General features: G+C 44.5%; 2 protein-coding genes and 2 long non-coding RNA genes across 6 annotated transcripts in view; all 4 read right to left on the minus strand.

Moving 5' to 3' along the window:
• The window catches only part of LOC115368302 (CD209 antigen-like protein E), a 119,866-nt gene that overhangs the window by 73,943 nt on the left and 31,759 nt on the right, over positions 1–14,164 (minus strand). The gene's annotated exons all lie outside the window — the stretch shown is intronic.
• LOC115368321 (uncharacterized) lies at positions 4,886–5,816 on the minus strand. 2 transcript variants are annotated; one of them, XR_003929010.1, is made up of 4 exons: positions 5,773–5,816; positions 5,637–5,699; positions 5,480–5,559; positions 4,886–5,394 (listed from the first exon to the last, which is right to left on the minus strand). It is a non-coding gene; the product is annotated as an uncharacterized LOC115368321 (long non-coding RNA). The 2 variants fall into 2 exon arrangements; XR_003929009.1 differs by having other exon boundaries at positions 4,887–5,559.
• On the minus strand, positions 8,521–10,770 carry LOC115368293 (uncharacterized). Its single transcript, XM_030064356.1, has 2 exons — positions 9,191–10,770; positions 8,521–8,595 (listed from the first exon to the last, which is right to left on the minus strand). The coding sequence occupies exons 1-2, from the start codon at positions 10,154–10,156 to the stop codon at positions 8,536–8,538; spliced, it is 1,026 nt and encodes a 341-aa protein (XP_029920216.1). The 5' UTR covers positions 10,157–10,770; the 3' UTR covers positions 8,521–8,535.
• Positions 11,297–12,469, minus strand: LOC115368313 (uncharacterized). Of its 2 annotated transcripts, XR_003929008.1 has the most exons (4): positions 12,426–12,469; positions 12,290–12,352; positions 12,132–12,211; positions 11,297–12,046 (listed from the first exon to the last, which is right to left on the minus strand). It is a non-coding gene; the product is annotated as an uncharacterized LOC115368313 (long non-coding RNA). The 2 variants fall into 2 exon arrangements; XR_003929007.1 differs by having other exon boundaries at positions 11,297–12,211.

Genomic DNA, 14,164 nt, shown 5'->3' on the forward strand with positions numbered 1-14,164 from the left:
CTGTACTGTATATTTTCGTGACACGTAATTATGTAATAAAATGTTTGGTCCCACTTCCTACTTTAAGACATGAGAGACAGAGAGGCAGGTTTTAGCGACTCAGCGTCTGTCTGTCACTCAGGACTCATGTTAACCATGCACGGTCAGTGAATGAATCACTCTGTATAAGACTAATATTCACACAAGTCAACAACAGATCAGCGTGAAGGAGTGTAATTAGAGACATGGCCTCAAGTGCCAATGGACAGCTCATTACAAGAATGGAAAATTAAAATAAAGCTGGATAGTCAGTTATTAAATGCAATCACAGTAGTGACTTCTCCTGAAGACAAACAAAAACAAATGCAGTTAACATAGCAAGCCAACTATTGAAAGGCTAGCCTCTCCAAAACTGCTCACCATGTGTTCCCCTTACACAACGTACAAAAAAAGCAATAAGCAAAAAAAAAGCTATAGACCCAGAGACAGGGTTGCCTCACAAATGGAATAGGCCCAACAACAGGGTAAAACCCTAAGCCGACCTGTAAACTAAAAACGGTCCTTGCTGATTTTTTGAAAATAAACCACAAGTGACCAGCGTGGTAGAGCGAATTGACTGGGTATAGTGTGGCTATACGGTGAGAGCTCATCTGAACTGAGAAATGAACAATTCAACACTACACTGTTGGAAAGCATTAATGAGGAAGGCTGCAGAAAAACAGCACTGTGGTCTATGACGGGTAGCTGTGTATTTACAGTAAAAAAAAAAAAAAAAAAAAAACACTTAAATTCTCTGGTTGGATATTAAGTGAGGTTTAATGCATCACACTGCTACACGGCACAGAGCAGGAGGCCATTCTGCCATTCTGTACAGAGGCTCCAGGGACATCTGTACAGTCTTTGACCTCATTTGGAAATGTTTTGTTAATTTTGGGTTAGGGTGAGTGAGAATAAACAAGCCAACTGAAGGCAACCGAATCAGTGTTGTGATTTGGACTGTTTAGAGTGTGAGTCAAGAAGTGGAGTCCTGTTAAGTTTAAAAAATAGTTCAAAGACCAAGCCACAGCAAAAAGTGTTGAGAGAGCTGATAGCTGACAGTTACTGGGCTAGATACTGATGTGTGGTCCAAAAGATGTTTGTGCTTATAAAGTCAGTTTCTCGGCCAGTTCTAGCATTGAAATCTCCACTGAGAAGCAGATATTTGAAACATTATGGGGGTATTCTACATGCTGCTTAAGGCTTCCCGAGCAGAGCTTGACTTGACTTACTGTAACCATTTAAACAGAGTTATTCAGGTGATCACTGCTCAGTTTGTAAGGCGAGGTCAAAACAGGCTTTCGCAGTCAATACGTCAACATGCACAGTGCTCAAAAACCACAAAGGCATAGTTGGTTTCTAAAATAATCCGAACAGGAAAGTGAGAGCTGCTTTTTGCACATAGAGAAAACAACAGCTATTGATAGAGCTGCAAGAGCACTAGAAAGAAATTCTAACCAAGAAGGCAGCACTGTAGCCATTAAGACCACAAAAAAGGCCACAAAAATATCATTGATAGACTAATGAATATTTTAAAACTGAAACAAGCTGAGGGACATTTTTGTTCTTTCACCTGTTCTGCTTCACTGTTGATGATCACCAGATGAGCTCCTCTCCTGTAGCAGTCCACTCTGCTGTCCTCCCAGTTCTTCATCTCAGTAGATACGTAGTAACTGCTGGTGCCAAATTTCTCCCACTTTACACAACACTTCATCTCTGTCTCAACAACACATGCATCAGTCACGACCAATAAAGCAGATGCTATTGCAAATTATCTTTATATAGCGTTTATTATGATCTAGTTTCATTAGTGCCCTAAGCTGGGCCTCTAAAAAGTAAGACATTTGCAAGTGAAATGGAGGCTTATTTTCAGTCTTTGCTTTCAGTTATTTATCTTGAACATCTTTCTATCTTGTGCAGAGTTATCGATGAAATAGCTAAATAAATAAATAAATATAGGTAAAAGCCAATGGTGTGGCACAGTGTCCCATCCAGTCTAAAGTGTTGTGTTGCCAAATGCAACTTTAAAGGAGAACACTGGTATCATTTCAAGAAAAATCATACGAACTGGCGAGCTGGCCGTTCTGTGGCTGCAGTGAGCAAAGCTAAATACAGAGACTGGGCTAGGCTCATACCATCAGAGAGGGGATGAACCACACTAAAATTGTGAATTGAACATAAAAACTGAAGATGTTATGAATACAAAGACATGAATGTGACAGTAAAGTTTGAAAGGCAGCATGTTTATGCAGGTGATTAATGTGTAATGTAATGCAGCACTGATACAACAATACTCAGATCAGGAACAATGACATGGCAATAAATCTGATGAAACCAAATAAAGGTTTCATATTTATGGATTAGGTTGCTCTGGTGAAATTGTTTTTTATTTGTTTTTGTTTTGTTTTTTTTTTATACTGAATAGTTGACTGTGCATACCAGCAGGAAGAAAGGCAAAGAGAGGGAAACCTAGATCATTGTCCCTTACTTAAAAAAAACAAAACAAAACAAAACAAAAAAACTCCCTATTAGCTTCCCATTGACAGTCTATCAAGTGAGAAACTACTGCTGGCGAGAATGAAAAAAAGATCATATGATATTACCTTGGAACATCCTCTGCAGATCATCTCTGTCCTTGGATATGGCTTCATATCTTTGTTGTACCTCGTTTCTCTCCTTAGTCAGTGTGTTGCAGCTGGTCTGCAGTTGATTTCTCTGTTTGTTCAGGTTGTTGTAGCTGGTCTGCAGTTGATTTCTCTGTTTGTTCAGGCTGTTGAAACTGGTCTGCAGTTGATCCTTCTCATTAGTCAAGTTATTGTAGCTGGCCTGCAGTTGATCTCTTTCCTCAGTCACATTGTTATAGCTGATCTGTAATTGGGCCATCTCCTTTTCCCACTCATATTTGTCCTTGTTGACTGTGTGCGGCACATAAACAACAAATGAAAAAAATGAATCAATGACACTACTTTTGACAATCATAGCCAACTGAGAGGTAAATTAGGATGTAAACAAATTCCTCACATTGAATGGCCAGAGCAATGATCCCAGCCAGCAGCAGAAGACAAAGCAGAGTCAGACACACTGCAGCACCTCTGCTGGAACGCTCCTTCACCTGATCATTATTATCAGTGCCTGAAAAGTAAAGGCCATATCTCTCATGTTTGAGTGTATGAGGGGATATGCGTTTGTAGTCAAGCAACTTTGAATTCAGTAACCCTAGTTCACGCTGCCAACATTTAATCAAGCGGTGTGGTTTTCCACCTTTCTATTCCTCCCTCATGCTCCAACTCAAACTGGTTCTTAAACAAATAATTTTACTTTGGTTTCTTAATATCAAGACTATACAGACTATACTGTGGATTTGTGAGTGTGTATGTGCATTTCCACAGTGTATGCCTGCAGACTCGACATGTACTTGCATGCATGAAATTGTCATCCATTTCCTGTTATGTGCATGGACATTTCAATTTGTTTATATACATGTTCGTTACCTGAGACTGTGAATCCTGTTCTCTCCTCTTTCTTTGGCTGCAGAGCGTGGATCTCCTCAACCATACCGTGGTAGATATTTTCTGAATGATTTGCTTCCATATGTCTGTTTGTCCAGTTACCTGTGGGACTCTGTACGTTGGCATAGATATTCTCATGTTGACCCCTCATATTCAATTGTAGGCCTATTTTTTACACAAGACCCCCCAATGTCTGTACAGTTTGCTACTGAAATCCAAAAACTGTGCTCAAACTAACACCAAATGAAGCAGACCATAACACACCACTCACGTATGTGACAGACTTTAACAGGAAACGAGGCAGGTGACGTGAATAGTTTAAAGTTACTTTTGCAAATGCATGTGGTTGCTGCTACTGTTTCTATTCTGGTCAGAGGTGTTAATACAAATGTTTTCTCTTTCCTAATTGCTGAAAAAAGTTAAAAAAAGCAAGGGTGAAAGAATATTGAAGATGTTAAGTAGCTTTTTGTGTACTTGCATATCCCTGCCAAGTCTGTAATTTCACTTAAACAGGTTTTTGCTTAACCCTTTACCGTTCCAGACTTTTATTTAGGCCTATCTCAGTGGGGCAGGGGATCTTCAGAGGAAAATAAAAGGTCAACAGTAGATGCAAAACAGAAGTGGTGTACATTATCTGAAAGCTGGGAACCTAAAGATTGATTTTAGATCCAGGCAGAGCCGGCCTGTGGCATAAACGGGCTATGCGGTTGCTTAAGGCCACAACCACCAGAGGGGCCACACACTCATTGTGACTCTGTTTCTACTCTTACCATAGACTGTATAAATACACTCTTACAAACACTGCAGTGTCGGACTTTCACAAATAAAGTCCATGTTGTGGCTGTTAAACAGAGCCGGCCCTAGGACTTTGGTGGCCCTAAGCAAGATTTTGTTTGTGGCCCCAAAACTCATCCAGTTATCATAAGTTATGAGCAGTGTGTGCGTGAGTTGATGGTTGTACTGGATGTATTTTGGGGCCACAAACAAAATCGCCCCACATCGGCCTGATTACATGACTGATTCGTGGCCTGAAAAACTCTCCCAGTCCGGCCCTGTCTCAGGCTGATGCTGATATTTCATTTAAAAAACATATGGGCAGATACTGCTGATGTGTTGATATTATTGTGAATTTCTGACTTAACCAACAGCTCCCTATTCACACTCTAGCAAGTGAGGAACTTGAACTGATTGTGACCCGGCCCAAAGGGTGGACACAAACAATTTAAAGTTCAGAGAGAGCGGAGAGACGTGTATTCGGTTCACAATTAGAATTTTATTGTAAACGAGGAGACAACTTCGATTGGGTGGGTCGGTGAAGTAAACCAAAAAAAAAACACCGTCAAAGTTTTATTTAACACCAGTTAAAAGACAATATTAACTGCGAGATGAGGCATCTGCCCTAAAAACTACAGGAGAGAAGAAAAGGGGGCAGTGGGACTCCTGCGGGGAGGTTCAAATGCAGCCCAGGGTACACCCATGCATATGAGCACACTGCACGCCACACGATCCTAAGAATAAATAAAAAAAGAGAAAACAGACACCAAGTGACCACCACCATCAAATCATAAACCACAATCACACGGCAAGCCAGAGGGGCCCAAGTGCTCCCCGCGGGTCTCCACACTGCCTAGAAAACACAAAGCAAAACTACACTAAAAGTCAGTTGATAATACACTAGTTAAAAAGACATCTTCCATTCCAAAACAGTACAAAGTCCAACATTGACATTCCTGGAACAATCTTAGGGGTCGCAGGTACATTTTCACAATTCACTACAATCTGGCTGGAAACACAAGAGGACCCTCCAACATTAATCCCGGCAAAACAGTGTTAGATTTCATCCAGGCAAAGCAGCAGTCTGGCAACCAGGCTAGAGGGGGGAATTGACAGTGTAAACATGACAGTAGCAAAAAGAGGGACTAGACCTCCTATTTTACCATTCAAAATTGTAATACCTTTCCACCTTGGGGAATTTTCCACCAATAAATAATATGGCTGCCCTGTCCCACACTGGGGAACGGCACACGGTCAGCTCCTAGAGAACAAAAAAAAGATCACTCACTACATTTCATGAGTCCAAACATAAAACAAATTTAGGGGACTGCGGCCTACCTGTCCAATGTTGGCCTAAGCAGCACGCCTCAAGATCACTGATGTTTCAGCTGCAACACCACTCTAAATATAAAAAATACTAATTCAACATCAGCCACAAATGTCTGCCAACACATGCAGTCACCCACAAGCTTACCTGCACACACAACCCTCCCTGCAGCCACCAGGCTTCAAACAAAGAGGCCCTAATTGTCCCCACCTGGGCTTATATATATATATATATGTAACCCTGCCTACTAGGGGCGGTGCTCCCCACATAGGCCAGCCCTCACATCTACCCCCCTGGTTTTTGCATTGGCGTCCCGACAATACACATTTTACATCCAGGGTCTATAGAAGGCTGCAATGGAGTTGCTACTAGGTGGCATAGCTGCAGCAGGTTGCGGCAGGTGATGAATGTTAGGGTGTTGTCCAGCTGTGGAACGTGTTGTCCTTCTAGGAATAACAAGTGGGGCTGGGGGTGGGCGGGGGCTAAAATGTACTCTCACAGGGCCTGGCTGAGGTCCAGTTGTAGACTGTGGGTCTGATAGAGCACTGCGTTGTTCTGATGCTGGTGCTGGGTGGGGAAAACCACAGAGAGGTTGAGACTGAGGTGAACAAGAGGCATTACCCATTGGAGAGTCACTGCGTTGCCACGCATAGAAGTCGCCAACATCATCTGTCCGTAGCTGCACCTCCGGGGGTCTTGTGATCTCAGTGGTGGTCTGAGTGTTCCTGTCAATGTTTTCACACAGATCACTAGGAATAGGCTTCATTAACTGTCTATTAACATGCTTTACCTTGTCTGGATCAGTCAATGGTGCCACTGTATACACTGGACCCGTGCCGTCAGGAACCTTGATGATACGATAGGGGGTAGGGCTCCAGTGGTCCTGGATTTTATTCCTGCCCCTTATGCTGTGGTCACGTAGGTACACTAACTGGTGCAGTTGCAATGGGTCTGAGGGCAGTGCATTGTGCCGACTGGCACGTTTATCGGCAGCAGCTTGCATCCGTCTCCGGGCTCCCTCACAGGCGACCTTAAGACGATGATGATGAGTTTGCACCCAGTTATGGACTGGGCCTTGCATAGGCTCCTCAACTCTCCCCAGCAAAAAATCAATAGGCAGCTGGGGCTCCTGGCCGAACATGAGGAAGTAGGGCTGCTCTGCAGTGGTTTGATGTGTAGTAGTGTTATAAGCAAAAGTCAGTTGTTGCAGATATGCAGGCCAGTTGCGTTTGTGCTCAGGAGACAAAGTTCTCAATAAGTCATGCAAGGTCCTGTTAAAACGCTCACATTGTCCATTACCTTGTGGATGGTATGGAGTCGTGCGGGTTTTTTCCACACCATACAGCTGACACAGTTGCTTGATCACTGCCCCTTCAAAACTCCGGCCCTGGTCTGAGTGGATCCTAGCAGGGACTCCAAAGCGGTAGAACCACTCATGGACCAGTACTTGGGCTACGGTGGTTGCCTTTTGATCCCTAGTAGCAATGGCCTGGGTATACTTGGAAAACACATCAGTTAAAATTAACACATTTTCCCGGCCATCGGCAGAGGGTTCTAGGTATGTAAAGTCCATGGCTAGAATCTGATTAGGCCTGGAGGCTAGGAGGTGACCCATGGTTGTTTTAGGTTTGGGGTACTTTGTTTTGGCCAGTGCACAACGTTCACACTGCTGGCAGTAGTTCTGAATGTCTTTAAACATGCTGGGCCAATAACACCTCTGCCGCACCAGTTCAAGGGTTCTGTCCATTCCCTGGTGGCCGTGGTCATTATGTAAGTGGCGCAAGACCTCACCTTGCAGACTTTGTGGCAACACTAACTGGCGGAGTACCTCTCCACCATCAGGTCGGGACACATGACGGTAGAGGACCCCATCATTCTCTGCCAACCTCTTCCACTGACGCAGCATTTCCAGCACTGGTACAGGTAGACCCAGCCTTTCCTGCTTGTTTGGGCCTGCCTGCCTCCGCCAAAACCTCAGGAACACGCTGAGGGTAGGGTCACCTTCCTGTAGTGCAGCAAGATCAGCAGGAGTATGAGAGGGCAAAACAGAGATGACTGATTGAGTTACCTGTTGGTGAGACAGGGCTTCAGTCCGGAGTAGTCTGTCTGGGAGAGGGGTGCCAGGCAGCAAGGCCTCTATGGATGTCATGGACTCTGATGGCTGGCAGCGGCGAGAAAGTGCATCAGCATTGCCGTTGGCGCGACCTGGGCGGTACTTTATAGAGAAATCAAATGAAGCAAGTTGAGCGGCCCAGCGCTGTTCCAAAGCGCCAAGCTTTGCAGTGGACAAATGACTCAAGGGGTTGTTATCTGTGTAGACAACACATTTATGACCCAGCAGATACTCCCTAAACTTTTCGGTCATGGCCCACTTTAAGGCTAGAAACTCCAGTTTCATAGAACTGTAATTTGACATATTGCGTTCTGTAGGCTTTAATCCTCTACTAGCATATGCAATAGGGCGAATTCTACCCTCCTGTTCTTGTGACAGCACTGCACCTAGCCCCCAGTGGCTGGCATCAGTCTCCAGGATAAAGGGTTGTGTGAAATTGGCATAAGCTAAGACAGGGGAGGTTACCAACCGGGCCTTCAGATCTTGGAAACTTGTTTCACACTGGTCAGTCCATACTTCCTGCAGAGGGCGCCTGGATGGCCTTTTAGTTTTTGTGCCAACCAACTCAGCCACCAGCCGATGGAGAGGTGCAGCCAGTTTTGCAAAACCCTGTACAAAGCGGCGATAATAGCTGGCAAAACCGAGAAATGATCTCAGCTCAGAAACAGTCTTTGGAGTTTGCCAATTGGCCACCACAGAGATTTTATCAGGATCTGTAGCTACACCATCTTTGGAAATGACATGCCCAAGGTATTTTACCTCCGTTTGCAGAAAGCAGCACTTTTCCAGTTTAGCCTTTAAGTTTTGCGCACGCAAGGTCTCCAACACTGCTCCCAACCGTTGAAGATGCTCATCCACTGTAGCAGAAAAAACAATGACATCATCCAAATACAACAGTAATGACTGGTGATTCTGTGAGCCAAACATCCTCTCCATCAACCTTTGAAATGTGCTGGGGGCATTACACAAACCAAAGGGCATCCTGTTAAATTCAAACAGCCCAAATGGAGTACAGAAGGCTGTCTTCATTTTATCAGGTTCTGCAACGGGGACCTGGTTATACCCACTGGCTAGATCTAAGGTAGAAAACCAGCGGGCACCAGACAGAGCATCCAGAGTCTCCTCTATGCGGGGCAGGGGGAAAGCATCCTTCCTAGTCTTAGCATTCAAAAGCCGGTAATCAACACAGAGCCTGATGGTAGAATCTTTCTTCCTTACTACCACAATTGGGGAAGCAAATGGACTACTGCTCTCACGAATCACTTTGCTTTCCAAGAGCTGTTGAATGTGCGCCTTGACAGCATCATATTCAGAGGGAGGGATACGCCTGTACCGCTGGCGGACTGGGGTGGCATCTAGAAGGGGAATTTCATGGGCCATCAAATTTGTACACCCCAAGTCACCATCATGAGAGGAAAAAACAGACTGATAGTCACACAAAAGGGACCTTACCCTGTGTTGGTCAGAAGCTGGGAGGGTGGACAAGTCCAGGGCCGCAATGGCAGCTGGCAGGGGGCCTTCCTCCACAGTCTGGGCTGCCACTCTAGCCACATTGCCCCCAGCTGCCTCCTCACCGAAGGTCCCAATGAGGTCATCGGTTTGGCTGACAACATCAGCATGGCAAAGGGTACCGATCTGGATGCGGGGTGGTAGAATCACTTCTGTGGTCCCTACATTAGTGACAGGGATGTAGGCTGTGCCATTGACCACCCTGACCAGAGCTGGGGAAGCAAGGAGACCACTTGGCAGACCTGCATCCAGAGGTTCGAAGAGGGCTGACCCGGTCTCAACTGGAGATGCTTTCCTACAGGTGGCTGGCACCAATTTCATTGTGCCTCCTGGAATGTGGATCCTTCTCCGGCCCTTAACTCGGACGGGACCATTGACTGGTGGATCAGCCTGTAAGTGAGCTCTGTGACAAAACTGCAACGCCTCCTGCCAGGGATTCTGTTTGACAGGAGGGAGGTCAAATAGTGCAGGGCCATGTTCCAAAAACAGTTCTTTATAACACTCACGGATTACATTCATGCCAAGGACTCCACAAACTTCTGGGATAGGGCTGGCATCAGGTGCATCTCTAATGACTAGAACACCGCGCTTAGGGATTAGCTTGCCCAGCACCTGAAAATCAAGTTCCAAATAGCCAATATAAGGGATTTGTAGCCCATTAGCTGCACGTAACCGTAGCCAGTGGCACTCTCTCAGCTTCTCGGGGCCTCCCGATTCAAAATGTTTGGCAAAGAAACTTTCAGTAATTGTGGTGACCATGGACCCGGTGTCTAGAAGGCAACGAATGTCTACCCCTCCCATATTAATGGTGACCTTTGGACAGGAAGCTACCAAGTTTGAGGTGGGACCAGGGGTGTCTGAATCACCATTAGAGCCAGTCATGTTCCCATCTGAGATGTGGCTCAGCATAACAGAGGGAGCTAGTTTTCCGCCTGCTGAGACCTGAAGTATGGAGTGGCTGAATTCTGGCTGGAGTGGTTAGGTTCAGAGGCAACTACCCTCTCATTGTCACAGTCTTTGGCAAAATGGCCTGGTTTTTGACACCGTCTGCAGATGACCTGTCCTCTCTTCTGAAAGGTCCTGGGCTTGACTGATGTGCGAGTTGACTTTAGTTCTTGGGTGAGCTGATTAATCTGAGCCTGTTGCTGCTTCAACATTTCCTTAAGCTCAGCTAGTTCTAAACCTACATGATCCTTTTGCCCCTTGGCTTGCCCTGCATGCTGCATACTATACACTGACGGGACAGAATAACTCCTAGATCTGCCTGACCCTTCCCCAGCTCTGCCCTCACGCTCCCACATGATAGCCTCATCCCTAATAGCATGAAGGTCATGGTCAGGGTGTTCACGAGCTATTCTTTTAAGTTCTCGACTCAAATTCCCATCAGCCACACACTCAACAAACTGATCACGCAGCAACTTAGCGCTATCAGGGATGCGTTTTTCTGGACAACTTTGAATCATGTGATCCATTAAAGAGAACAGTGCATGTGAGAACTCCCTCAGTGATTCACCTTCCTGCTGTTTTCTGGCATAAAAGGCTTCTTTAACTGCAATAAAGGACCTGGGGCAGCCATACTGAGTGAGAAGGATATCCAAAACACAGTCAGGGTCATCCCTTACCTGTCTAGGCCTATATTTGATCTCTTCACGGGCATCACCTATCAAGTGATCATAAATAAAGTGAGCCTTTTCAATAGGAGCAAGTCTACGGGTGCGCATAATAGCATTTATTTCCTCAACCCAGCTCTGAACACCAATTTCACCTGTACCACTGAACAGAGGGCAAGATCTCTCCCTGGGGATATAAACCAACCTTTCCCTGGCAGGGGCCTCCACTAGACTGGGAGCATGCCCCCTAGGGGGACTAGAGGGTCCTGCCTGGGGTGGAGGTGCACTCTGAGGATCCATTCAACACTAGAAAGAAACTAGGTGAGGAAAAAAAAAAATTATGAATGCTACAGATGAAAAAATTATGCACACCAAACTTTCAAAAGGTTGTCAGCTGCTGCTTTGCCTACACAATCATTAAAATACAATCAATGAAAAACAACCAACCCAAGGAAACGACTAACTTGAATACACGTCCGGAAGCTCTACCCTGCTTGCAGCGCCAGATTGTGACCCGGCCCAAAGGGTGGACACAAACAATTTAAAGTTCAGAGAGAGCGGAGAGACGTGTATTCGGTTCACAATTAGAATTTTATTGTAAACGAGGAGACAACTTCGATTGGGTGGGTCGGTGAAGTAAACCAAAAAAAAAACACCGTCAAAGTTTTATTTAACACCAGTTAAAAGACAATATTAACTGCGAGATGAGGCATCTGCCCTAAAAACTACAGGAGAGAAGAAAAGGGGGCAGTGGGACTCCTGCGGGGAGGTTCAAATGCAGCCCAGGGTACACCCATGCATATGAGCACACTGCACGCCACACGATCCTAAGAATAAATAAAAAAAGAGAAAACAGACACCAAGTGACCACCACCATCAAATCATAAACCACAATCACACGGCAAGCCAGAGGGGCCCAAGTGCTCCCCGCGGGTCTCCACACTGCCTAGAAAACACAAAGCAAAACTACACTAAAAGTCAGTTGATAATACACTAGTTAAAAAGACATCTTCCATTCCAAAACAGTACAAAGTCCAACATTGACATTCCTGGAACAATCTTAGGGGTCGCAGGTACATTTTCACAATTCACTACAATCTGGCTGGAAACACAAGAGGACCCTCCAACATTAATCCCGGCAAAACAGTGTTAGATTTCATCCAGGCAAAGCAGCAGTCTGGCAACCAGGCTAGAGGGGGGAATTGACAGTGTAAACATGACAGTAGCAAAAAGAGGGACTAGACCTCCTATTTTACCATTCAAAATTGTAATACCTTTCCACCTTGGGGAATTTTCCACCAATAAATAATATGGCTGCCCTGTCCCACACTGGGGAACGGCACACGGTCAGCTCCTAGAGAACAAAAAAAAAGATCACCCACTACATTTCATGAGTCCAAACATAAAACAAATTTAGGGGACTGCGGCCTACCTGTCCAATGTTGGCCTAAGCAGCACGCCTCAAGATCACTGATGTTTCAGCTGCAACACCACTCTAAATATAAAAAATACTAATTCAACATCAGCCACAAATGTCTGCCAACACATGCAGTCACCCACAAGCTTACCTGCACACACAACCCTCCCTGCAGCCACCAGGCTTCAAACAAAGAGGCCCTAATTGTCCCCACCTGGGCTTATATATATATATATATGTAACCCTGCCTACTAGGGGCGGTGCTCCCCACATAGGCCAGCCCTCACATAAACATAAATATTTTCTGGCCAGTAGGAATAAAGATCATGTGCTATTACCTTGGAGCTTCCTCTGCAGATCATTTCTGTTTTTGTACATGACCTCATATCTGGCTTGTACCTCGTTTCTTTCCTCATTCAGTCTGTTGAAGCTGGTCTGCAGTTGATTTCTCTCCTCAGTCAAGTTGTTAGAGTTGATCTCCATCTACATTTGTCCCTGGTGGCTGTCACAATTTCGACCATTAGCCGACTGAGAGGTAAATTAGCATGTAAACAAATTCCTCACATTGAATGGCCACACTGCAAAAACTCAAAATCTTACCAAGATTATTTGTCTTATTTCAAGTCAAAAATGTCTTATTACTAGTCAAAATATCTCATTACACTTAAAATAAGACATGATCACCTCAGAAGTAACTTGTTTTTAGACAATTGTCTCTTGTTTCAAGTGAAAATTCACTTGAAACAAGTGAAAATTTGCTTGTTTCATTGGCAAAATTTGTTTCTTGTTTCTAGCTAAATTTCACTTATTTCAAGTGAATTTTCACTTTTTCCACTGGCAAATTTTGCCAATGAAACAAGCAAATTTTCACTTGTTTCAAGGGAATTTCCACTTGAAACAATTTTTGACTTGAAATAAGACAAATAATCTTGTTAAGATTTTGCGTTTTTGCAGTGCAGAGCAGTGATCCCGGCTGGCAGCAGAAGACAAAGCAGAGTCAGGCTGCAGGCTGTACATGTACTTGCATGCATGAATTTATCATCCACTTCCTGATATGTGCATGGACATTTCTATTGGTTTACATACACGTTCATTACCTGAGAGTGTGAGTTTGGCTGTCCTGGGCTGCAGACTGTGTCTCCTCTCATCCACATTTTCGTAGATTGTTTTGCTGCCATTTCTATGTTTGTCCAATCACCTGTGAGACCCCGAGCTGATGTATTGTTCAGCTGTGTTGTGGGTCTGGTTTTGCTCACAGCAGTGTTGCCTGAGACCCTCAAACTCTGGACACTGACAGTAACACTCTGCTGGTGTATGACTACCTTTAAGGAGAAACTCGTTTCAGGTGGCATGACTAATTTTAGGCAACCTCATTTATGATGGTTCACCACTGCAGCCGCATGTGGTTGCTGCTACTGATTCCATTCTGGCCAGAGCTCGTCTGAGAAATATCTTCTTTATTGACTCATTTTTAATAATTGCTGAAGATAAGCAAAGGGGAGAGTTAACTATTACTCCATCTACTTTAACTGAGTTGTAGTTTTTTGATATACTTGCATATCTCTTAATTGGCTCTCCCACTCTTGCTCACTTGCAGACGTGATCCAGTTAATGACTATTTATTTTCATGACACCTTCAAATGCATCAGGTGTGCAAGAACAAGCCTGGAGCAAAAACTTGCAGGACAGGTCAGTTTTGAGAACTGCAGTTGAGCAACAACACAAATAAAGGTTTTAGAAGAAGGTCTACTGTGTATTGATTGATGTGACCCATTTTAATCACAGTTTCAAAAGCCAACTTCATAGAGAAGTAACTGTTTGAAAAATGGGAACATCAATACCCAGAAATCATGTAATGTGATATCAGTACACACAACATGCTCATGTTTA

Source organism: Myripristis murdjan, chromosome 1, assembly GCF_902150065.1.
Source record: "Myripristis murdjan chromosome 1, fMyrMur1.1, whole genome shotgun sequence".
Lineage (NCBI taxonomy): Eukaryota > Metazoa > Chordata > Actinopteri > Holocentriformes > Holocentridae > Myripristis > Myripristis murdjan.

Excerpts from the sequence above, each read along its gene's own strand:
- LOC115368293 (XM_030064356.1), bottom strand. The coding sequence starts at position 10,156 with ATGCTGAGCCACATCTCAGATGGGAACATGACTGGCTCTAATGGTGAT. Across the intron at positions 8,596-9,190 it reads CAGCTTCTGACCAACACAGG|TGGATGAGCATCTTCAACGG; the intron begins GTAAGGTCCCTT and ends TTTCTGCTACAG.